The sequence below is a fragment of the Sturnus vulgaris genome, chromosome 2 (genome assembly GCF_052056855.1).
Source record: "Sturnus vulgaris isolate bStuVul1 chromosome 2, bStuVul1.hap1, whole genome shotgun sequence".
Taxonomy (NCBI): domain Eukaryota; kingdom Metazoa; phylum Chordata; class Aves; order Passeriformes; family Sturnidae; genus Sturnus; species Sturnus vulgaris.
In genome coordinates, this window is record NC_142244.1 from 45,699,963 (window position 1) to 45,726,942 (window position 26,980).

At 37.5% G+C, this 26,980-nt stretch overlaps 1 protein-coding gene across 8 annotated transcripts in view; it reads left to right on the forward strand.

Annotated features, from left to right (window-relative positions):
• GRIA4 (glutamate ionotropic receptor AMPA type subunit 4) overlaps nucleotides 1-26,980 on the forward strand; it is a 214,567-nt gene that overhangs the window by 159,658 nt on the left and 27,929 nt on the right. For all 8 annotated transcript variants that reach the window (XR_015801344.1, XM_014877675.2, XM_088159421.1 and 5 more), the window contains exons 11-13: nucleotides 5,296-5,666; nucleotides 7,009-7,207; nucleotides 12,087-12,334. Coding sequence is in view for 7 of the 8 variants with exons in the window: in XM_014877675.2 (XP_014733161.1) it covers nucleotides 5,296-5,666; nucleotides 7,009-7,207; nucleotides 12,087-12,334 (818 nt within the window). In the remaining variant the exon portion in view is untranslated. The remainder of the gene's footprint in view (nucleotides 1-5,295; nucleotides 5,667-7,008; nucleotides 7,208-12,086; nucleotides 12,335-26,980) is intronic.

A 26,980-nucleotide genomic window follows, 5' to 3' on the forward strand; every position in this document is an offset into this window, starting at 1 on the left:
TCCATTGATAGTTTGGGCCATATGTTGCAAAGGCCTCGTGGCTTTTGTAGCAGCTCCATTTCAGTTCCCTTCTGTCAGTTTAGCATAGCTGATAAATTCTCTATTAGCATCAGTCCAAGGGTCTCTGCAGAATGAAACAGTCTCTGTGCTGTAGGAGTGTGGGAAATGTTGCCCCAGAATTTTGGTGATCTCCCCTCCCAATTGGAATGGAAAGGTTATATCAGCTTCACAAAACTCTCCATGTTCCTGGAAATTCATGAAGGAACCAACCTAAGTTTTGTCTTTAAAGAGTAGAAACTCTGAATGTCACCAAGCATGTATATCTACTGCAGTGGCTTGAATGCAGGTCAACTCTTAGGGTATTAAAAGATAAAGATTTTTCAGACTTATTTTTTCACATATGGAGGTTACTTCTCTGGATTTTAATTGCAATAGCAATCTCATGGATATCAATGGCCAAGCACTATTTTATAGTAGAATGCTTCTTCAAAAATCCAAGAAGTATTACTATTTATGAGAAAACTCTTTTGCTCAGATGCACAGTTTCAGTGGTCTATCATCTAGTTGAAAATTATAGAGGAAACATGATACTACACTTTCATTTTCTGTTTGTTTGGGGTATTTTTTTTCCTTCTTTTATCTTGAAAAATCTACCTCATCAAACCCAAGCTGCCCTAGGACTAGACTGAAATAAAAAGTGTTGTAAGGATGCTCACACAGATGTGTCATCACCTACAGCTTTTAACAGAGCTGAAAGCAGTAAAGTTCACAGGCGTGTGGAATCTGTTGCAAATTACCTGCATGAAGATGGCCAACCCAGAATATAAGGCCAACACTTCATTTTTTATAATGGAGAAGATTGAGGAGGAGGCTCTTTTCAACTATTTGCTTAGGATGTCTGCAGTCTCTGTGATTCTGGGACTGGGCCCTGGGAATGAGCTGCAGCAAATCTCTTGGAGCAGCTTTTTTACCAAAGTCAGCTGTTGCCCAGTGCGTTTGCCCCACTGTCACAAGGGGCCTTGAGGCTGTATCCATCCTGGTGTATGGGTGGCAATTCAGAATTCACCTAATTAATCTGCTGAATTGCAAGAATGGTCTCTGGTGTGTTTTTGGCCCATAGTTACTGTCGAAAACAGTTCCTGGATACTGGGATAGAGCAGAGACCTTTCCCTAGAAGCAGCTTGAATGTGGCCATGCAGGCTGAGAGGTCGGGTCCAGCGCCGCCAGGCCTTCAGGCCAAGAGCTGCGCCAAATGTGCTCAATGGACTTTGCTTAATGGACTTTTACAGGTGTAGCTTTAGAGGAAATTGCTCTTTCTCTTACTTACAAAGTTTTCTGCTAAAGATTTCCACGGGGAATCCACCAAGAGCATCCTCCCTGCAACTTCTTTGAGACCTTGCCAGACAATTTACAGAGCTTCAGGCTCCCAGGCCTATTCCACATAGAGAAAGCAGAAAAATTAGTCAGCCAGAGACTTTGTTGCAAAACTCTTCTAGAAGAGTGTGTTCATCTTCTCTGATAGATCCCCTAATCATAAACACAAGTAGTCTGAGTAGTTGTCTTTTTATTTGCAGCCAGTACTGGGAGAGAATTTGCAACTGAATTAGCAAGTTGGCCAAATGAATTGTTTGGGAAACATTTTACAGCTTTTAATTCCCAACCACATTAACGGATTAACAGACAGTTTTGCTCTGGCCAGTGAGACTGAACCCCTTCTGTACAACACAAAAGATTCCTCTGCTCTCTTCTCTTACCGTCATACCCCAATGCCCCTTAGCTCTATCCATATTGCTGAGAGTAGACATGTGAAAATTTTATCCCATGTTCCTTTAAGACCTGTGTGCACCAGAGATTGTTCTGGTACCTGGACACTCAGGTGCTGCACAGAGCAGTTTAGTCATTTTCTAAAATCTGTGGTTGATTTTTCCATTGTGTCCCAGAGGAAACATAATATAAAATGCTGTGGGTTGCAATTTTACTAAGATTGAACAGAATGTTATGGTTGCTTATTTTCCTGTTTTGTTTTTAGCACATTATTAAAAACTACCAGGAAATCTTTGTCCCTGGTGTACCCAAATGTTTGCAGTAGTCTATGTGGATTCTATTTGCCTTGATATCTAGCTCACAGAAGAAATGCTGGCTGGGGATGAAATGCCATTAAGCACATGTAACAGGTGTTTCCAAATTCACTAGCAGTCAGCTCCAATTAAATATTCATTCTCCTGACTCAGAATGCTTTTCTTTCACTGCTTAACACAAAAGGTCACAACTCAATTCTGTTTGAAATCTCAGAAGCCATGAGCTTCTGAGATTGAAATCACTTCCTGCATGATTTTTCTCAGATAGCTTTACTACCTTCACTTGTACCAAGCATATATTTTATTCACAAGGATATAATAATTATATATTCTGGAAAAGAAAATGTCTCTCACCATCAGAATCAATCTTGTCTAATATTGGATAATATTGTATAATATTGGAAGGATCCAGAATGAATCTGTACTTGGTAATGGTGGAGCCTTGATTGAAATGCTGTTACAGATGCAGTTGATTTAACTGTGAAGTATCATTAGTCTTTGTCAAAACAGATTTCACTGGCAACAAAATCATTAATTGTTTTTGCACCATAGTTATATTGTTAATCATTTCAATCCGTAATTATATGGTGTACATTAACTGGGCAAAGCACAAATGCTGATAATTATAATGCACAGCTATTTTCATTATTTAGCTTTTGCAATGAACAGTTTATGTAGGCTTTACATGGCACACAATAGATTTGCAAAAATAATAATATGATCAGTCTGGGGACTGTAGTTTCTGCAATTTTTTGGCATTTAATTATGACCTAGCTATATATTTTCCCTTTAGATTTGTTGACATTAAATGGATTTATCTAAATTATGAATTATCTGATACTAGATCACAATTGTAAAAAATGGGTTAAGTTCCTATTTCTCTTCTTTAACTCTTCCAAGTACTGTAGCCAGCTAGTTCTGATGTTGTTCAAGTTCTGCATACCCTATTTGAGCATTTAAATTTGGTAAGATAAATCCTCTCCAGCATTTCACATATAATATGCAATGTGCTAAGTAGGTATTTAAAATCTCCTCAATTCACACTAAAATGGAGATGTCACTTTTCCATCTCACACTGTGAAAACTAACAGCCCCCAGGAATCAGAGTTTTAACCCCAGCAGAAATCTGCAGACACAAAAAACCTGTTAGCCAACATCTTTGAAGACTGGTGACCAGGTCTATCATTTACACTGTGTTAATGAAGATACCACTGTGTGACAAACACAGAGAAGATTGGCAGGAAGAGATCACAGTTGCCATGAGTCTCACTTAATTAAAGGACTCCACATTAGGCATTCTCAGTTATCAAAATTTAGAAATACAAAAGACATTGACTGTAAAGAAAGAAACCATTCTTCTGGAGAAAAGCTGCCTATGAGTGAGTTGAAAAACAAAAATATGCAGGTAGCTCAAACCATCCTACTGTCTTTAGACTACAGAAACTAAGTTTACTTTATAATTTTCAGGCTACTTAAAAATATATTTTAGACATGTTATCCTTCCTCATATAATAGCTGTTTTCATAAAACGTCTATTTCAGGCTAATTTAGGTAGTCACAAGGGATTAAGAAGCCAAATTTTTTTAAAAGTGCCTTGTATGACAAAATATAAATTAAAATTCAGAGAATTAGCAGTGTTATTATAACATTTACCTGAGACAGAGGCAATTTCTGATACTTTTGCAAAATTATGATTTCAGATGCATTGCTTAAAATGTAATATTTTTAGATAAAATTTTGGGAAGTGTTTGCATCACAGCTATTTCAGAATGACATATATAATCTGATGATTAATACACAGCCGTCTTAATACAGATGTGCACTTATGGGCCATTGCACTGCAATGAATAATTTCTTTTGAATTATTTACAATTGCAAAGCTGCCAAAATTTTAACTACACAATATTGGTTTAAAATTAAAATTAAATTAGATTCCGTAAAACATATATGGCTCCATAGGAATTAGCGCATAAAATAAAAAACACAAATTATTTTAAATGCATTTATCTGTTTCAAAGATGTAAGATGACAAAAAAGCTCCATTTCAATATTTTCTTTGGCACACAAGCTATTTACATAACACTTGGATTAAACTGAGCACATCCTTATTTTTCAGCATGTTTTAATCTCATTGAAACAGCAAAGTGTTCACAAAATACTGTTACTCTCTTGAGCCCATAGGCTCTGCTCTTTGACTGTACCTAGACAAAGCACCAACATGATGAACAGGAGAAAGGTTTCAGCAGCTCTTGCATCTGTTCCCCTCTCAGAGGTGCATCCCCAGGTCCCCATATAATTCTCATCTGAAGTGCTGCTCTAATGACAGCTTTAGTGTAAAAGGCAAGGCTAGGCCTAAGGAACAGACCTTAATGTAATGTAGCGTCCCTAATGAGAAAAACGATCCATTAGCTTAGCTCCAATATTTTATAGTGATACAGACATTGTTGTTAGCAGCCATAATCACCTCCATCAATAATGATTCATTCAAGATTGGCATCTTCATCCAAAAAAATGTTAGAAATACGTTTAAAAATGTTCCTGACAGTAGTGGGAATGGATTCAGCACACATTTTATGCTTTTATCACATGATTTTGCATACCTATTTCCTGTATATTTGCCATTTTTTTGCTGTTTAAAACCTAATTTAGTCCTATTGAACTATATTTCCCTTGAGACAACTCTGTGCAGTTTGGGGGAATCACAGCAACAGTTAATCACTTTTGCAGTCTCATGCCACTTGGAGCTTTCTTGAGTCTATGAACTGCTTTTCCTCAAAATATAATTATGTCTTACAAAAATATGACAATTAATTACTCTTTCTGGGATCTCGAAAAAATCTCTATGCATTCAATGACAATAGGGTCATTCTAATTTTCCATTTTCTCTTGAATTCCTCTATTTAAATCTAAATTAATGCCTAAAATAATCTTCCTACACTGCTTCTCACCTCTATAATATTTAAGAGTCTTCTCCTTAGCGGAAAAATTAAGTATTTGCATAACTCTGTAAACTAAAAATCCTGTAATGTGTATGTTTTGCTGAAAGCATATTGAGTAAATGCAGAGTGTGATCGAAAGAAAGAGAAAAATGCTACTAAGAGCATTAAAGCCAGGGTGTCCTGATGTTAATAACATACCTTTGGAATTAGCTGCTTTAGCTGAGTATATAAGCACACATCAATTAATCTATACATCTATATTTCTTTTTTCTTTATAGAAAGCAGAGATTGCTGTTGCGCCTCTGACCATCACTTTGGTACGAGAAGAGGTCATTGATTTTTCTAAGCCTTTTATGAGTTTGGGGATATCCATTATGATCAAAAAGCCCCAGAAATCTAAACCAGGAGTGTTTTCCTTCTTGGACCCTTTGGCGTATGAGATCTGGATGTGCATAGTCTTTGCCTACATTGGTGTCAGTGTGGTCCTGTTCCTAGTTAGCAGGTTTAGTCCATATGAGTGGCACACAGAAGAACCAGAGGATGGGAAAGAAGGACCCAGTGACCAGCCTCCCAATGAGTTTGGCATATTCAACAGCCTCTGGTTTTCCCTGGGTGCCTTTATGCAACAAGGATGTGATATTTCCCCAAGGTTTGTGTCAAATCTTTTTACATTTGCATTTTATCCTCAACACTGAAGCATAAAATCTTCCTTCTTTTTTTGTTTTTTTTTTTTTTTAATAGCCATGATAAGAACAACAGATAATCTGCTTTGAATTTCAGTCATTACTATTATTTTACCAATGTTGGTGTTCATAAATCTCAAACAGCTCTCAGAAACAGCAGGTTCACACAGGGAAATTCCACTGGGCTGACTTCAGAACTGTGTTGTTGCTAGATTAGTTCCATTGTGTTACACCTATGAAATGCACACATTTGTGCTGAATATCAGCCTTGCATCAAGGAATGCCCCACGTCTGTTTCAAGTTCTACAGTGCTGCTTCACAAATGTTGCTGTTTGTGAGAGACAATATTTGACTGTTTCTGAGAAGCCACATTGTGTTGCTCAGGTGTGCCTTACAGAACGCATGCCTCAGATCTACCACAAGTTGGGTCCTATAATACATGATTAGTACTATAATATATGGTTATCTAGTACATGATTAGTCTAATACACGCAGTCCTGAATTTCTCAACCTTTTAAGAAGTTCTGGAACTTCAGTGGGCCGTAAGTAAAAATTTTTAATTAAATATTATGACCCAATCTTTCAAACTGAAAGGCTTCATTTTAGCCATTTGCAGTGAAATTTTGAGTGTTCAGCATTGGCCTAATCCTTCTATTATTGAATTTAGCAATAAAACTTGTACTGATTAAGAGTGGATGTGCATTACTCCTCAACAACCTTCTCATCAAATTGCAGCTATTGAAAAGGAAAACATAATTTTTTACTTAAAAGAAATGTCTTTTTATCACAAAATTCTTTCTTCTTAAAGAAGAAAAATGTGAGTGTTTAATGAATGATTGCAGTAGCTTGTGGAATTTTTGAGAAATTTTGGTAACAAGAATATTTTAATCTTAGAGCCAGCATCATCCATATGCAAAGCCTTTTGCTTTTTTTTTAAGAGGAAACCAAGAAAGCTACTGATTCTCAGCTACTTTTGTCTCCAAAAAGAGATTACCTACCCAGTATTTCTGAAATTTTTTTCCCATTTTTAGGCATGTCCTGAAATAATAGGAACACTGAGATTACTGTTGAAGAGGATTTAAGCTTCTGTATGTGTGTGATACATATTAATACAGTGGACTACACTGTTGACATTAAGTTTTGAGAGTAGAAACATTTATTAATATTTACAACGCAAATGATCTTCCTCCCATTGATTGTTACTTAATGACAACTGTTCAGCAATAACGGTGCCTTCACATTCTCTCTCTCTCTCACTCTTCGTGGCTCAAGAGACAGGAAAATGTGCATTATCTTATTCATGTTTAGATCCCTCTCAGGTCGCATTGTCGGAGGTGTCTGGTGGTTCTTCACGCTCATCATTATTTCATCCTACACTGCTAACCTCGCTGCTTTCTTGACTGTTGAGCGAATGGTCTCACCCATAGAGAGTGCAGAAGACCTTGCCAAACAAACCGAAATTGCTTACGGAACACTGGACTCAGGGTCAACCAAAGAGTTCTTCAGAGTAAGTTGGCATTAGTTGCTCCATTAGAGCAGCTATGCCTACCAACCATTCTTATAAGATTCTTGGAAATGTGAAATAATGTGACTTTGCAATTATATGCAGTATAGTTTTGTAACTCCTGCAATACTTTAGCTACATTTTTACCCCCACAAGATCATTTGTTGAAGTTTTCAGTTTTTTTAATCTATGGAAAGTTTATTGATCCTGTCAAAAAAAAAAAAAGAGATGCAAAAGAGATGCCTGGGGGGATACTGAAGCCAGTGATAATTAAAGCAGCATTGCACTATTGATTCGTGTGAAGCTACAGCACTGAAGTGATGTACAGCATTGAAAGCCTATGATGGTAGTGTGTAGTCTTGCAGGTTTTGTTTCTGCTTATGGATTTGGCTGTGTGCATTTTGCTTTAGGGTCTTGGGTGGTGGGCAGGAAATGCATTTTTTAATTGCTGACTTTCAGATGGATAATAAAGAGAAAATTTAACTCGAGGGGATGTGGTTGGAGCATTAGGAAATAGCCTAAATAGCCATTCATATGCCTGTGCTGTCTCTATTGATTACTTCATTTTCATTTGCTTTCCTGCATTAGTGTGGTTGGTATGTAATCCTCATCATTTGCCAGCTGGAAAGCAGGGAGCTTGGACATCACAAGCAGTACATAATAAACAATCCTTCCTTCTTTATTTCATGTCTCCAGCAGATGAAAGTTAAGCTCAGCTGACCAAAGTGAGTTTAGTGTTTAAACACTGCTCTGAATAAATGCTGTGGACCAGTAACCCTTCCTTGAAAATTACACAGCTAATTAGGTCATTATTTATCTGAAATGTGGAGATTAAGGGATTTTTAGAAGTCAGGAAGATGGAATGAAAATTTCTTCTAATTGCCTAATTGAAAGGAGTTCTGTGCTAGGTACTCACATGCACCTGCACTTTCAATTTGGCCAAACTGAACTCACTAAACCATTAACAAAATTTTCAATGCAATTTGGGAACTATAGACAACATCCATTCAAAGACATTGTCTCAAGTGAAATAACCTTTTTATTGCAACAAATATCCCCACAGAAGAGCTTGCAAATCTGTTCTATTAGCTGCAGAAAGATGATTTATAAGATATGTTTCACTTAACAAACACATAGTGATTGGATCTTCACATTATGAAACTGATTAAGGAGCTCAATTTAACCCAGTTTCCTAGATTTTTTCTGTAGACACTGGGGAAAGAAAGGCAGCCTTGTACATCCTGTGTGGGATATGTGTGTTATGATGAAGTAAAGCACACATTAAAGTATCTGCCTCTTTACTTGAAGTCTAGAGGGATCCAGCTGAAATGGCTTGGGTGCTTGGTATCTCATCTTTAATGGATACTGTTCACTGAAAGGTTTCTAACTACATCTGTCTTACTATTTTTTTTTTAATGAGTGTAGTCCCTCCTACTGATTATTTATATTCACCTATGTTTCATCCATAAACGTGTTTTTAGTTCTTTTTGTGGAAAATTAGATGTTTTATTCTTGGAGCTCCCGTTTCAGTCCATCATAAGTTGAGGTGGTAACCACAACATATGGGTACAAATTGTTCTTTCTACTGGAATGAAACTGTGATGATACTTTAAAACATGATGCTGATGGCCAGGCAGATTTATGTTTCTTTGCATTTATTAACTTGCTGCATTTTCAGGAGTATCTAGTACTTGCAAATTTCACAGGAGATGATATACGAAAATTAATTCCCAAAGCAATAGTAGAGAATGAAGGACTGGAATTGTTTTCTTAAGAGTTTCAAAACACTTGTACAAAGCATTGTATTGAAGTAATGAGATCAGACTTTTGATGCAGAAACAATGTTGGTCACAAAAATTTCGTGGTTCTTTTAAATCATCCTGTAAACACAGGAACTTTTTCAATGTTTTATGCGAGTTCTATTTTAAAGAGAAGACACTATAATGAAGTAAAAATATCTATGGTGGCAGCCCTTCTTTCATTTCTATCTTAAAGTGTTAAGAGAAAATGAAGGAAAATCAACGTTGCTTTTTCTACTTTTTCTTTTCTTTCAAAAGACAGAGGGAAACATTAAAATTAACTATAAATGCTAAATAATATTGCATATGCAAAATTTGAAGCCTAATGAAGATTTGAACTGTGTTGATTACTTTTTTTTAAATGGTGCAATTGAGGCCCTGCTTTCAAATCATTTCTAATCTCTGTCACAGTGTAGTGATTCTTAATGATACTTTATGTGCTATTTCTAAAAATCTTTTTCACAAAACAGGAAGAAAGATAAAATATCATCAGGCAATATTTACACAAAAGCTGTTGTCATAATACGTAAATTAAGAGCTAGCCTGAAACAATAGTACAAGACTTTTGTGCCAAGTCTAACATTTTGTGGGTTTGGAAGCAATTCACTTTTTGGTATTAGAACCATGTCTAACTTTTGTGTCAGTGGTGATTATCTGGCTGAAGATGAGCCTTCAGGACATTTTCTCATCATTTTGTCATTTCTGATCAAAATGTCAGAAACTCTGAACACCTCTTCAGCCTGTTTTAAATCTGGATTGAAAGCAGAAAAGGGAAAATAATTTCTTAAAGCCAACATAAAGAAAAAGAGGAACTCTGGTACTGTTAGCTCTTGTACACTCCTATTTTCTGGTTTAGATGCAGTGAGAGTTGTATTTTCCAGGCAGACTTCTCAAGAGGGAAAGTAGTTAGTTTTAGCAGTTCTACTCAGAAAAGCCCAAAATGAAAATTATCCCAGCTTGGCTCACTGCAGGGAAAGCTGCAATGTTTCCTTGTATGATAGTAAAAATTTTTTTTTAGTTCACTCTTCAATTTTCACTCTGAGTTGACACATAGAAATTGAGTGTAAACAGATGAAAGTTTGGGAGGAGAAAATGTTCTTAGACAGCAGATAACTTGTTAGACTTTCCATATTTTTTTCTGTTTTCATACGCAAAGGACACTAGATTCTGAAAAAAAAAAATTAATGCAATATTTATCATTTTACGGCAGTGTTTCCTGTTACTAATCAAGCTGTTTTATCTGCTGCATAAAGTTTTAAATGAAAGTGACCTATTATATGGTTACTTTATAAAGAATTAGATACAATAGATGTTAAGACAAGAAAAATGTTTGGAAGTGAAGGCCAGAAAAAGCAAAAAAATTCTCTTGGAATTATGACTGATTTATTACTACTCACTTCCATCTTTTTCTTTCTGTAAATTTAAATCCATGAAATTACATCAGTGTAAAGCAAAAAGAATGCATTGGTGGCTTAGTTTATGCTGTGCTTCCAGCCACTATTATGTAAATGTAAAATAGCTGTGACTACAGTGGAAAGAAAGGGTGACAAGTCAGGATGTAATTATGGACATACACAGCTGTTGTTGATTCAAATGTTATTATATTTGACAGAAAGATAAAATTATTCATACAGACAAACTAAAAAAGGAAAGCATAATTTATGATGTTCTGCTATATGGCATTTTTATTGAACATTTTTAGTTAAATGCCACTCATTTTCAGGGTAGACTTATGTCCCTAACAAATTATTTTCTAAGTAATAGTACAGTCATTTAGTAATTGGTAAAATGAAGTGCTTCAGGGAAATTACTCTCACATATAAAAAGGCTCAGTTCCAGGCTTCTTAAAGCCACTTTTAATTTATATAATACTAAGATAATAGGATTTGGTATTTGTTTAAATAATCTAAGGCCCTTTGTTTTGGGGCTTTATAATAATGAATATTTTCCTGGAGTGCTCAGCACAGTGTAGGAAGAGGCTCATAGACCAAATCTTGCTTAGCTAGAAACTCCTCTTGACTCAAATAAAAGCTGACTTGAGCATTAGGTTAAAAAGTCCTTTTTGCAGCACACATAGGGGAAGACTAGTGCCATCTGTTAATGTAAAAACAATGTATAATGTTCAGCTGACACACTGCTGGTTTGCATGTATGTATTCCTAGTGCTGGAGGAAGCAAAGGAGTTGTTGAGTTAATCTAATGAACATGGGATACTACTCAGCCTGACAGTATTTCCTTCCTTTCTTTTAGTGAAAATTTTTATTTGCTTTAATTTTTTTATAAAGAAGCTTTATTTTTGCTGCATTTACCTGTAGTTACTCCATTAATTCCTAGACAGGAAAATTTCCAACTAATGCACCCTAAGCCATGAATTCTTGTGCATTCTTTGAGAAAGTACATTTCTTACTGAGTTATTGGCAGAATAAGAGTCTTTAAAATAAATCCACTGATACTGAAGTTCTAAAATCATACGTAATTCTTTAAGAAAGATGCTTATGGCATTTTACTTCCTTTAATATTTGGTCCAACTTGCTGTTTCCATCCTATATTATGAACTATATCTTCAAATATTGTAAAGTATTTCTGAATATAAATCAGGTCAGTTCTGGACTCTGAATTATGAAAGCAGAAATCTTACTTAAGCTATTGTGGTTTTGATGGTGTAACTAGTGGGTGTTAGAGAAATGCTTTAGGATTCAGCTGAGTATTTATGGGGAGATTATTTTACTGTTTCTCTTAAGAGTACAGGCTTATTGTGGACATCTATTTCATACATCATTCCCTAAACACTTTACCATACATTGACTGTGTGAACTTCCTCTATTTAACAGTAAATTCAGGTTTGCAGGTTTCTTTTTTGACTGCTAGAGGGTAGCCAAACTTAAAAATAGAATCTGCTATTGTAGTATTGATACTTTTATTTCTTGTCCCTTTTAAAATAATGTAATTCAAATAAAACCCTTCTCCAAGATTTTCCCAGCCTCAAATGTCTGAAAAATTAAGTATGATCGATTTTATTTGAGCAGTGCCATTCTGAAACGTTGCAACATTCTTTTGTTCTAACTTGTTTTTTATTATCTCCAGAGATCAAAAATAGCAGTGTATGAAAAGATGTGGACCTACATGAAATCAGCTGAGCCATCAGTGTTCACTAGGACTACTGCAGAGGGAGTAGCTCGTGTCCGCAAATCCAAGGGCAAGTTTGCCTTCCTGCTGGAGTCCACCATGAATGAATACATTGAGCAACGAAAGCCATGTGACACCATGAAAGTGGGAGGAAATCTGGATTCGAAAGGCTATGGCGTAGCCACACCGAAGGGTTCTCCATTAAGGTGGGTGGAATAGTATAACAATATAAAATGTGTTGTTATAGTATTCCACCTTCCCTGATGTCCCTGATATAGCTCTTTTTGTTTTGTGTGTGAACATGGTATGTTATTTTTATTTTCTTCCATTTCATTTTCTTTTTGATCAACAAAGGTAACCATTTATAATTGCAATATGGATTTAGCAGCTATAATTGGCATATGTTTCAAGGCCATATAAAAACCAAACTGGTTGAACACTAGCTACTTGAAGTCAGCGTCAATAGAATTAACATTGGTTATTCTATTTCATTAGCTTTTTTCACAGAATTCAATCCTTTATAGCAGTATTATGTTTACATTATCTACATCAGTATCTGCATCAATAATATGCCTACATTTTATGTTTTGTTTATTGATCTCGGCTACTAATTTCTGAGTAAGAAGCTGCTTGTAACATCTTTTTTCAAATGTCATCACTTGGAGGTAATTAGTCCTTCATTAGAGCAACTTCATTAAACTACTTTTTTATTAAAGCACCTTCTTATTTAGAAAAAATGTTTGTGTTTCTAGCATTATGCATTTCAGTACTGCCTTCAAACTCACCAGTATTTTCTTTATCATGGTATCAGATGCATTCAGTAAAGCAGGAGAGTTTTGTTTCACAGGCAAAATATCATTTACATTTCATTTAAATTGTCAGGGGACACAAGTCAAAGTACCAGCTTTGTGTTAAAATGGACAGTATTTACCATTCTGTTTCTTTAATGTTTAAGGCAAACAAAACTTGCATTTTCCAGCGTAGATTTGCCAATTTTCTTCAAAACAAAAGAGCAACTAGCAGTTGAAGGGAGTATGGCCTGTGGAGTCTGACAGTGATAGTGATAAGGTGCACATGGGTGGGGGAAAGAGTGCTCAGCACCCCATTTCTCACATTTGTGCTCACGATAAGGGATTACAATGTGAAACAAAGGGGAGGAAGTAGGTGTAAGGGAAGAGTTGCAAGTGCAGATGGAGCCATATGTCTGTGGCTGAAATAACTAAGGAGCTACATCTGTTACTGTGGAGGAGACATCATTACCACTATGCAGATAACTAGATTCACTCATAACTCATCAGTTTAACCTGCACACAATGCCATAAACATCAGTAGCTGTAACTGGAATTCAGAGATGGTGAAAGGAGCATCATTAGAATCCATCCACAGCAAAAGAAGATTTGTATGTGCAGGGGGAAAATGAGGCCCACTATTTCAGTGACTGAATGTGAATTTTTGGTCCTTAACATTCAGTACCTCTCGGATTTGAAAATTTCCACCTTCACTGCTGAATAAAGTAGTAAGAGAACATTAAGGAGGCGAGAGAGGGAAAATGACAATAAAAATGTTCATTATATAGAAAAACATGTCCAGAACTCATAGAGTAATTAAAGGTAGAAGGCAGGGCTAATAAGAGAGGCTGATCTGGATATATTCTCAAAACACTTGTTTTTTATTTTACATTTCCAATAGACTGATATCTCCTTCTCAGTGTTTCAGACAACCTTAGAGTGGTAGGCAGCACTGCAGTTTAGGGTAGTAAGGAAATGCCCATTGCTGACAGTCATGCTTTCCTGAGTCAAAGCAAACATTTTAGGAGTACTTTGGCTGCTGTCATATATGTCCTAGCAGTGGGCTCTTTGCTCTAAGTGTGCATTATGGTATTCTTTAGTCCCTTTCTCTTTTTTCTGCAGAGTATTCAATACCAACAAGAGACAGCCTATTATAATGAGCACTGATAGCCTGTGGCAGTTGATTTGTATCAAATTTGGGTTTATTTTAGGTTTGTTCAGTTGGCTAGACAAAAATACCTGGGAGTAATGGGGATGAGACATAAAGCAATTAGAAGTAAGAGGGCCTAATAAGACTAATAAGAGCAGAGAGGAAGAGCATAACCACAATTCTAAGGATCCAGTGTGAACTCCTGGTTCCATCCCAGCTAAAGACCAAGCTCCTAGACATTTCAGTGAGGCCATAGTTTCATCTGACTGGGGGCCAGCAACTATCATTATGGTGATGTGATCAAAAGCATGTAGTTTTTCACATCCTACCTTCAAACATGTTTCAAAAAGCAGAATAGGAGAAATCCTACCGGACTTGAAAATTGGACCAAATCTTCTTTCAAGCTGTCTCGACTGGCTGTCCATGTCCATGCCTTTCCTGAGCCTTTCTTTCACATGTGCTAAGCTGCTTGTTCTCCTGCTGCACCCCATTCCCTCTCCAGCCCCAGTGACAAACCATCAGTGCTGCTTACCTACTAAAAACATTAAGCAACACACTTAATGTTCTGGATAAAAATAAAGAACAAGCAATACCTCACATTCGCACCACCTCTTTCATGTATATCTCTAGAGAGTAGCACTTAGAGAAGAGGGGAAAATCTTCCTCCCCCTGTATTTTTGAACAGAAAAGAGTCAGCCGTAAATTTTAACTGCATGTTTCAGTATTTTCTGTTGTTTTTTTAAGATTTAGAATGTGCTGCTTTTGCTTTTTTGACTGCATCCCACATGGTAGTGTTTCTGTCACTGATCAGATGACTTATGTAACTGCTGTCTGCACAGATAATTGCAAATATTGAACATGCAGTTTGAAATCCATGAAGGGCAGGCTAGCTGAGCTCATTACATAAATTAGTCAAAAGACATAATTTGCTACGGGAGTTGTAAATTCTGTTTTATTTAACAATCCTAGTTTCCTATTTGAGTTATATGTAGACCACAAATTACTTGATGGAGTTTACAAATAATTGCAAGTAGCATATATAAGTTAAGCATTCAAATGCTATCTTTGATCTGTTTAGGACTAGGGAAAAATAACAATTTTTCTAAATTAATTATTAATATCAAATTATTCACCAAACTGTTTGAACACCTATCCTCCTACTACTACAAGGATATAAATCAGGAGTTTTTTCCCAGAAAATATAGTAGCATCTGAATAAAATTGGTGTGAGTTTATGAAGAACCATATTCTCACACATTTAACTGACAGAAAGTGGTTCTTCTTGTAGCATAGGATTAGGGATGGTTCCCTGCCATCCCATCACTGGGCTCACGTTCATTACAGAGCACATACCCATCACTTTGTTCATGCAGATGAAATCCACCTGTCAGAGAGATCCAAGGACTGGTCTCTCTGTTGCTCATGGCCATACACATGAGCAGGGTAGTGGATTTTAATTCAAAACTCTTCCTTGTTGGGTTTCATGCTACACTCCTGCAGTGTTCAACCAGTACCTTTTGGCTAATTTGAATTATTTATTCTCAGTGCTGGTGCAGTATTACAATTAATGCATATCACTGAATGGAGGAGAATGGGAAATGCCTGATGTGTGCTTATTTTATGCCCAACGGGCAGTACCACATCACATATCATGTGTGTCTCCTTCCTTCCTTCCTTTTCAGTGATATTCATTTCTATATGGTGTTGTAAAAGACTGACGTGTTTGAGAAGGAATGTGGGATTGAGGGCAAAGGCTCTCATCACAACAAAGATTGAGTTTCTCTTATGGCACTACCCAACTGTTCTTACTGTTTCCTCCTCCTACAACGGTAGGTATCCTTCCAAAGCCACTGTGTAGTACTCAGTGTGAATTAATGGGTTTTTTCTTCAAAGGTGGTGCTTTCAAAGGTGGTTAAGAGAGTGCTGCTTGTCTGCTTAGCAAGACCTGCCTTTGTAAAAGTGTTGTCATTAGAAAATGTTCTCGTGGCCAGACTTCTGGCTGTTGTGGATCACCCCTGGGTCATCTGCCTTGCCACTTGCAGTAACTGTGTTTCCAGAGGGCAATACCTGGAGATCTTGTACTACTCAAGTCCTATGCCTTGCACACCTCTGCTTTTCTGTTTTAGATATGTAGGCATCATAAACAAGTTTGAATAGTGACGAATATGAAAGAGTTCTCCACTCTAAGAGGTAATGAAAAAGGATTTAAGGGCAATATTTTATGAAAGGTACACTAAAAGCATTTTCAGCTTTTTGTACCTTGAAGCTGTTTTATGTAGAGGTGAAGGACAAGTTGGGCTAAAAATTGAGGAGTTGCTATTTTTTATCTTATTGTGTTAACTAAGGACATTTTCCTGTAGCCAAAAGTGTGCAGCATGGATGAGTGAAACCTACAAGGTCATAACTGTCTGGTGAGACACTTTGAGCCCAGGCAGATGAGAATGGCAAGATTCGATTTAGACAAATAATAGAAAAACTTTGACTAGATGCATCAATGTGTTTTAGAGATTGGTGATATTTGTTCACCAATCTAATGAAATCCAGAGCTCTAACAAGTTCCTGCTGTTGGAATTGCAATTAATGTTTACATATATATGAATCTGGGATTCTATATTCCATTATTCAAGTCTCTATTATTTTTATGTAGTAAAGGATTAACTCAGTTTGCCTTTAGGAAGAATTCTTAATGTTCTGGAGAGGAGGCAAAAGGCTCCACCTGGTGATATCTGCTGGTTTTTTGCAGTGTGACATTTGGTGACATGAACTGACTCTGCGCCTTACCCTTTCTTTGCTGTGTTTAACATAATGTGTGCAGTGTGAGCAGTGCATCAGTGTTGATGCTGGTGTTGCAGACGTAACTTTCCAATCATTCTAGCAACTTAGGTGGAGAGAAATGTGCAACAGAAGTGAAGCTAGATATTTTAGTTTCCATCCCATGGGATGAGGGAGGAGTGCCCTGTAGATTGCTGGGGGTGCAAAAGGCATCCAAACAGTGTACTGTCAACAGTGTATGGATTCTCCTGGTTTATGTAATATAATGTGCAATACCTGAAAGAGATTTACCTTAGAGGTGAGACAACTGTGCAGGAAGGAACTTTTTCTTGAAGAAAAATGAATCTGTGGGAATAAGATAAAGATCTGTTATGAAGGGAGTCTTTATGTGCATGGGCTGTATGATCTACCATCTTGATCTCAGTGACTTCATCTTCTCCTTGTCTTCCTGAGGTGAACCCCTAAGATTGCCATTCTTTCATTGCTTTTTTTTTCAATGTGATACTACAGCTGGCGATGTTACTTTTGCTTTTCACAGATCTATCTAGTATGGTTCCTTAGAAATCCAGCATTGGAAAAAAAAAACTTATTTCAGTAATTCATGTTCATTCATTCAAAATTTTGGCAGACTTTATAGGATGGAATATCCCCCCCCCTTATTTTTTTAATGATATTTCCTTTCCTTTTTTTTCATTGACCTGGAAATAACAATATGATAGTATAGTTTCTTCCAGTGGGACTATTAAATTTTTTATCAAATGTTTTTGGAGACTAGAGCTTATTGTGAAAGGAATTCCCAGCTCATCATTCACTGCCAAAGCTGTTTATTGTGGCTTTAATATATTATTCTGAGATATACCTCAGTTCCCATTTTACCCTGGATTTGTAGGTCAGTGAGCTGGTAATTCACACCCAGTTCTGTAGGAAAACCTTCGGAGTCATGCAATAGTCAGCTGTAGGGACAGATAAAATGTTTCCCCCCAAACTTCTTGCATGCTCTGGTTTATGCTTTCTATAAGATTAGATTTGTGTGTACAAAAGGATAGGTATGATATTCACAGACTTCCTTTGAGTAAGATAAGAACTAGGAAAAATCTTTGAGCTGGCCACCTAAATTTTTTACACTGTCAATATTTGTTTACTACAGAGGACTTCTTCCACCATTGTTTTTCAATGACTTTGTACTGCAGAAATCCATAAATCTTTAGAAAAATAGACTTTTCCCATCAGTGAAGCTTCCTTGTACAAGTTGTGTTGTATCATAAAGGAAGAATTCCCCTGAATCACTCTTCAGTGTACCCTATATTGTTCAGTTTTCAAAGGTCTTTATAGATTTTTTATTTTTTTAACCAATATTGTTGATGTAACTTTTTGGTGTTTCTGTGCATCTGGGCTGCATTCTTCACTCAATGGCATGTTTCTGGAAAGGTACAGAAATAGTCAGAAATAGGTAAAGGTAATGTATGGTTGGGTCATCCTGATAACATCTGTGGCCCATGTGCTTCTGAGCATGTTCTGGCACTTCAGAGAAAAATGGGTATTTCTTTTGCTGGTTAGCTGTCTTCTGGCTGGCAACACTGGCACATAAAGGCCTCCCCAGGTCATTCTGAAGACAAGCAACTGTCACAGTGAGGAGAGCCACAGAGGAAGCAGGTTTGATTTTTTTCACATTTCTCTTCTCCTGCCAGAATGCCTGGTCTTGCCCTTAATCAGTGTATTACTCATAGAGTCATTTTAGCAAAGCACCGTAGAAACTGATGTTATTTATATACAATGTAGAGAAGATATAGAGAGAACTGGTGAATAATTGAGGTTAGATAATTAAAATGAGTGATGTGAAAATACTGAGTTTGACCTCTACGCTTTTGAAGCAAGGGCCACTGGAGAAAGCAAAAACCCCTGCATAGTTATGGGGTGGTCTGTTGAACAGGATTTTAGTCAGTTTACTAGAATTTTCCAAGGTCATTTCTTTGTGTGATACCAAGTTATATGAAAACTAGAATGAGATCTTTAGCATTTTATATATATGTAAACATTATCCTGTTTGACTGATAGTGTAGATCATACTGTATGACTTTGCATAATATTTTTCCCTTCACTGTAGGCATAACAAGGCTTGAAGTACCACCTCATTATCATTCACTGCTAAAGCTTATAGCTGAGATATTTCTCAAGCAGGTCGGATCCTTCAGAGCTTGTTGGGTTTTCTATCTACTGAAAATAACACTTACTAAGGAAAAAGGCAGAGAATGGGCCACTTCTTAGAAAGGAATATAAAAGTCAGGGGTCAAAAGAAGATCAGAGAAGAGAACCTGACAATGAATGTTAGCAAGTTGTTCTTTCAGCTGAGCCTGGGAGACATACTTAATTTTGGTTACCTGGATTATTTCTGTCTAAAAACAGAGTATCTATTTGAAAAGTAAATATAAAGCCTTGGGAACAGAGATTAGAGTTCCAGCTTGCTGGGATCAACAGGCCCACTGATGTCTGTTGGGTTCATTTCTTAATTTTCAATCAAGATAAGGGTCTTCCCTGTGCAAAAATAGTGCAGTAAAAAAGGGGAAACTTCATGATGACTAATAAGATCCATTGCAAGATATACAAGCAAATGTATTGAGGCAAAATTTTCTATTTGAAAGAGTTTTGCTTATTCTTGCAATTTTTACTTATAGAGGAAGGAAATTGTAATAATTCTGATTTGTCACCAAATTGCAGTGAAGAGCATTGCTATTGAGATAATTTCTGATATCTGAGTCTTTGAAAGAAAACAACTCATTAGTGTCCATGATGCTGCACTTGCTGAATTTTCCCTGACCTGGGGGGGAGAGGGGGAGGCAGGAAATCACTATATCTTTCAAGTACTTCAAAGAGCCATCTCTGACCTGCCTTGCCTCACAGAGCCTGTTTCTTCATTGCCACTACCAGGAAGTTTTCACTCTCAGACTTCAGAGATGATTCATAATTGAACAAAGCTCTCTGTGGTTTGGAGGAGAAAGCAAAAGTCACAGGAATTTGTTCTGCTGCCGTTTCTGTTTTACTACACTACAAATGACAGTAGAAGCAACTGATGGAAGGCAAAGCTCTTCCAAGAAGCTTAGCTCCCATTTTGGTCATGCTGTCATATTCTGGTGCCTGTCTGCTAGTATCATCCTGCTCCTAACTTACAGCAGTAAAATTACTGCACAGAAAGGGTTTTGTTTTGTTTTCTTTTTAATCTAAACATCTCAGTGGCAATAGGCATTTTTAAATTAGAAGCATAATCAGTTAAAGGTGAAGCTATCATTCTGTGTCTTCGGCTTTGCTATTGGCTTAAAAGCACAATGAGGCTTTAAAAGAAAAAAATTACAAGCTGTTTATACAAGAGATTTCTCATTCTGATATTTAACGATTACTAAAAATTTCTTTACTGTCCTACAGAAGCGTTGGGCCAGTCTGAGGTAGTCACCACCAGGAAAAGTTCAATAAAAAGCTTGTTTTCTACAATCAGAAAGAAATCAAGGCAGCAAAAAGATCAGAGTTCTTTTCTTGCTTGTCTGTTTCAGAGTTGTTTGAATGCAAACAGGATAGGAGCTTCACAATAATAAATCTGTTCAAATGAAATTTGTCAGACTGTTGAATTCTCTGACAGGTAAAAAGAGGCATATATTTAAGTATAACCAATGAACTTACTTCAGACTATCAGCAAAGGCCATAAGGTCTCAAAAATACTGATACCATTGCTGTGCGCACATCCTACTGATTTTCTGGACTTTTACAAAGCTTTGATAACCATTAATCCCCACTGTATGCCAGCAGGATACAAAAGGTTATGGTTGTTTCCAGTCTATAGATCCCCTGAGAAATAAATGCTGCCTCTTGGCGCTTCAGAAATAATTTTCTCCTGCCCTTTTCCCTGCCATTTCCTCAATCCCTTATAAAGCATCTCAGCAGAGGGCAAGATGCAGCCCTTTATATTTTAACAATGCTGCTCATTATTATTTCTCTCTTTTCTTTTTATTACAACTCTTCTGACTGTTTAGGTGTCAAGTCCCAGGAACTGCCCTTTCAAGTTGATGGTACAGTTCCCAATAACTAAAAGGCCTATCCCACTAAGATAATAATTGTTCAGGTAAATTGTAGGTAGACTAAAGCAAGGGAGCAGGCTGCTGAAAGGCATCTCAGCAGCTTGTAACAATACCTCTCTGTGGAAATGACATTTGGGGAACAAATAGCACCTGAAAAACAGTTTGCAATCAATCTATGTGGTAGTTGCAAAACTGCCCACTTCCAATTGACAGTAAGTACTAGATGGACTCCAAGAGACATAAAATGTCCATTTAGTCTTTGTGCAGCCTTGATTCCTGTGAGAAATCCCCAACCAAAAGTAGGGAGAAAAGTTTACTTTTTTTCTTGTGGTTTCTTTGAACTGAGAACGGTACCTCAGATTGGCACAATGTGTGACAGAGTAGACATTATGGAGTGAACATCCCAGCATAAAAGGTGGAAAGGTGGTGACAGCACAAAACAAGATTCAGAAGTTTTAATGTATAATTTAAGCTACTGTGTGTCTTGACACAACAGCTCTAAAATGCAGCTCTTTCCCATCATCAGAATGATCCCAAGTATCTCAGGTTCCAAATAAAAATGGCCATATGTGTATCTCACTGAACAGTACAAGTTTAAAATATTGGTTTTTAAATGGTGACTTGATCAATAAGTTTTCTCTTAATTGGTCTGCTTGTATGTGGTAGGAGGCAGAATGAAAACTAGTGTTCTTCTTCTCAGCTATCTTTAGCTATTCTTAGCTCAAGTCTTTGTGCTTTTATAACTCAATGCCTTTACTGCCATTTTCTGTTTTCCTTCCTCTGCTTCCTATTCCAACCAAGTCACTGAGTGAGAGCTTAAATCAAGCCTGAAAAAGGATTTAGCTCCTATTTAACTATATCTTTTTAGCAAATAACATTATGCTAAAGAATGCTGTGTGTTCTTTTGTTGTGACTCTCTTTTAACAGTTTTTGGCAGGATTGCCAGTTTTCTGTAGTCAAAGTTTGACTAAAATTTTTCCTGCAGTTTTTTAAAGCCAAAAGTCAACTGGATAAAAGTGATCTAAGCCTGACCTGATACAGAGACCTATTTTATTGTTACACTTCAGGTACTTCTTTCTACTCTAAAAGAACACATGAAAATAATAATCTCCCCCCAGCACACAAAGAAAATAGAGCTTTATTTAGTACTTTTTTTTCTTTCCTCTTGGTCAGGAATAGCATCTCTGTGCAGGAAGATCCAGATCCCTTGCTAGCTTCCAGATCTTCCATTACTAACAGCAGGGATGAATGAGGCCTGCAGGTGAGAGCAGCCCCAACATCTGGCAGCCCATCTGTTACCTCCAGAATATGCACGGCTTTCTCTGTACAATCTGCTGCTGATATGGTTCCATTTAGTGCAGCCCATATTTGCAACTATGTCTTTAAGAGGTTTTTATATGTAGATCTTTGGATTCTTTGGTATGGAAGCAGGCACCTGATTTCGCACATACTATGCTATGTTGTTTGTGTGATTTAGGTCTATTTTGGATCTTAAAACTCGTAAACCCACAGAAAAATTCATGAGATCTAGTCATTTCCTGCAGAAAATCTCAGCTTTTTCTAGAAAACCTAAATTGTCTGTATTTCATGTGCCTAAATGTAAACATTACTAGACAATTCATATTTTTACATTTTCAACCAAAATTTTTAATTCTAAGGTTTCCACAAGTGCCTTTTACTGCTTGCAATACAAAATATGAAGAGACAGGTTTTAGGATGATGCTCATTTCTTTATTAGTTTTAAATATAAAAGAAAATGCCCCCTGTCCAAAGTTAGAGGACCAACCCACATTTAGATGGTCTGCATTTATTAAGATCCAGCTCCTCAGGTTTTAATCAGTATATAATACTATTTTGATTATATTCTATACCTGCTGATAATATCTTTTGGGTTAAAACCACATGAACACTTTACAATTAGTTCTGGCTTTTCAGTTTAAATAATGCATACTCAGTCTTTGTAAGTGTAGTTGAAAGTGAACAGAAAGTCATCACAGTTTCTTGAGGATTTTTTTTTTTCTGTCGCAGTTAAATAAGCAGGTTCCTATTTTTGGCATCTCTTTTAGATAGTGGGCAATTATCCAAAGCAGTTTCCAATTAGAGTGCTTTTAGTTCATCCAATTTGTAGGCCACAAGAGAAGATACTGTTGCATCAGATAAAATAATTGCAAACATTCAGACTGCATCTAGAACATGACATCCTTTTATTTTTGGCCTCCTCATTTAAGAAAAGCATCAATAAATTGAACCTATTTCATGGAAGATGATCAAGATGGAGTTGGATATGGATCTGGAGCTTCTCTGATGAGGAGAGTCTGGGATAGCAGGACTTGTTCAGCCTGGAGCAGAGATGGTTTGGGGGCATTTTAGGAGCAGCCCAGAGTGTCTACAGGGGGATCTTCGAGGAGATGGAGCTGACTCTTCAAGCAGTGTAGGGCAGGAAGGTCAGTGACAATGAACATAAAATGAAATGGGAGAAGTTCAGACTGGATGTAGAGGAAGTATTTCCCCTGACTGCCTGCGGGCAGTCTGACAGCGACACTGCTCAGAGAGGCTGTGCAGGCTTCATCCTTGGAAGTTTACAAAGCATGACTGGTTGAAGCCCTGAGCAACTTGGTCTGACCTCAGGACTGACCCTTGTATGAGCAGGAGTTTGGACCAGACAACTCCTTAGGCGCTTTCAAAACTGCGCTGTGCTACGATACTTTTATTAAAATTATGGCTATGATAAGGATATCTTCAGCCATCACATTGAATCTCCTGGAGCTGCAGGAGTATTTGGAAAGTTGTAGTAGCTTATGGAAAGTGATGTTTATGTTTCCTGCACTGTAGAAGGTCTTCTCCTGACCACTAGGCTTTAGTTATAATTTCTGTGAATCAAATATCAAGCAGATGATTCTCATCTCAATAGAATTTTCTTGGTGGAAAAACAAAATAGAGTGAGAGAATCTAAAGTCTGTGAAGTAATTGACAGTGCTTCATACCTCTTCTTTGCCAGGGAAAGAGGAGCAGTTAACTTCCTGAGCAGCTTTATACAGCTGCTGAGTGATTGAAAGCATGGACTTTTTTGGAATTCCTAAGTGGGTCAAAATATGGAAAAGTTTGTTTCTTATGGGAATCAGGCCACTCAGGTTGGCTGTCTCCCACTTTTGGCAGGAAAAATTAGGACTCTGTTGTGGTTAAAGACTGAATTGAAGAAATACACACAGAAGTTTAAGCTTAGTCTGTCTCTGGGAGATCAGAAGGATAAAATCTCTATGAATGGTTGCCTGAAAAGACCCAGAGATTTCTGAGAAACAATGAAGTTTGATTGCCTGAAGTTGAGTTATACTGGTGAGCTTAGTTAATGACCCTGCCCAGATTTCCTGGGAGTCTTGGAGATCAGTGCACCTTTTTACTTCAGATTCACCTTTGCAAATTGAGGGTAATGACAATTGCCCATCAGCCTCAGAGGAATAGTGAAGATTAATGGCATAATTTATTGTGCTGTGAATATTTGAAGACCATTCCTACTCCAGATGTTTGTATGATTATTTCAAATCCATGGAGGTGTGTGTGTCAGGATAAACATGGTGGCAGATTTCTCAGTGTCTTTGGTCAAAGAGACTGTTCTGGAAAGAAAACGATCGGGAAATTGTAACTTCAACTAATGGTTTCTGAAACAGTCTGTGGTCTGTGACCACGTTTTGTGTTCTATTTAGAAAGCAATGGCAGAAATCTCCATCACCAGTGGACCCTACTGCATATGGCTTTTTAAATTAAAATTGGCATATGGCCATGTGTTCAGGACAACAGTAATTACATCATTTGTATCTCCATATCCACTGTGGAAATCTATGAGTACTTTTAATAGTGTGTTTTTTCTGTAGCCTGGGTCCTTGCATTTGAAACATTACAAGCACGTGTTACCATATGAATGTGATTGTGCTTAGTCCAACTGATCTGAGAGCCACTGTATTTGCATTTCACAGAGTGGTTTGGATTGGAAGAGACCTTCAAGATCATCTCTTTCCAACCCCCCTGCCATGGGCAGGGACACCTACTAGATCAGGTGGTGTAGTGGATGAGAATGAGAGGGACAAAGAAAAGTCCTGGCAGAACCATTGTATTGAGCTGACTGTGACCTTTCCTTCACCACCACCAGTGGCAATATAGGGACACAGAGCTGTGCAAAAGTGAAGGTGCTCCATGCTTAAGTGGAACCTGCTTCCATGCTGGGGGAAGTTGGAGAGTTTGCTGCTGTGTCCATGGCTGTATCAATGGTGACATCATATAGCTGGTTGCCAGAGGGATTGGATTGCCCTTGTGATCATTTCACCTGATCTTGGGCTGATGTCCAGCTGGCTTCAGGGCATTTTAATTATCAGCACACTGGCTATTGGACCAACCATCTCATCTGGTTGCTGGCACTGTTTATGTTTGTCTAAGCATATCAGATATTCCTCATTAACTTCTGCAATAATATTCAGACAGAAAGTCCTAGGAACTCTTCCAGCTAATCCCCATTTTGGCTGCTGACCAAATAAGGCTTTATATGGCACAACTGTAATTGCTTCATTTGTATGGTATTGATCTGCCATTAGGCAAAACACAAGCCAGCATTTCACTAGGGCACAAGTTATGCAGTGTTCTTTATTGTTTGCATTGCAGTTGCAGCTCCAGTTCCCACCTGGGAAATAGCTCCCCTGTTTTTTTCTTTCAGTCTCTGCTTCTAATTAAAGTAATGAACTTCAAAGTACTTACATTATCATTAGACCAAAGCTTAAGAAAACATGTCTTTGCTGGAATCTTTCCATTTATTGCCTTTATGAAAAACATCAGTATGGAGGTACAAAGAAGCATAAATGCAGTGTTACAGAAATCCCTCATGCCTCTAAGTCTAAGTTTAAGTTTAGTCTAAGTTTAGACCTGCCAAAAGTGTATCAACTGTACAAATCTCATGAATTAGTGATCTCTTTCTGGAGCCCATAAAAGTCAGGAATTCATCCTGATTTCTGTGCTTCCGATAGCTTTTGGCATAGCGGCCATGCTTCATTAATAACTTCATGGACACTGATGTCAGTGGATGAATTCCCTCAGAAGCAAACAGCAGTTTTGCCCTACAGCTTTCCCATGTGGAGTAAGCTTTTCTTACTAGGAAAAAGTTATTGAAGAGCTTGCTAGTATTACAGCACATTTTAGTACTGTACAGAATGCTGATGGTATTTGGCTTCACAGTCATTTCACGCTTCATTCTCATTAAGGTGGGACTAGGGCTGAAAGGTCCAACCAGACATACAAAAGGTTAGAAACAGTACCTTAGAAACAGAACAAGCATGGATTTGTTCCTAAAATAAAGATGTAGACATAAATAGAACCACAGAATCATAGAATCACAGAATAGTTTAGGTGTGAAGGGACCTTTAAGGGTCATCTAGTCCAACCCTTTCAGCAATGTGCAGGGACTGAGCAGGTTGCTCAGAGTTCAGTCCAGCCTGACCTGGAATGTTTCCAGGAATTAAACACCTCTCTGGACAATCTATTCCAGTATTTTACCATCCTTTTTCTAAGAAATTTATTCCTTATGCCTAGTTTAAGTTTACCTTCCTTTAGTCTAAGGCAGATTTGCCTTCCTTCAGCTGAAAACCACTGCTCCTTTTTCTAAAAAGCTTTGTTCCCATGCATCTTTCCTATTACCCCCCTTTAATTATTGAAAGGCCTTAATAAGGTTTCCCTGGAGCCTAGTTTTCTTCAAGCTGAACAACTCCAACTCTCTCAGCCAGTTCTGATGGGAGGGCTGCTCTGTGCCTCTGATAATTTTTTGGCCCCTTCTGGACCCACTCTAACAGGTCCCTGTCCTTCCTGTGCTGGGGTCCCCAGACCTGGATTGAGGTAGTCAATGGGAGTGGAGTAGAGGGACAGAATCACCTCCTTTGACCTGGTGGCCATGCTTCTTTTTATGAATTCAACTGGATGTGGCTACTCCATGAGTTCCTGAGAATAGAAGTAGTATTTTTTTTTTCCCAAATGCAGCAGCTGGGAAGATGGCAGAAGTTGGGGTTTTTTTCTTTCACTGTAGCTCTTGCCACAGATACCTAT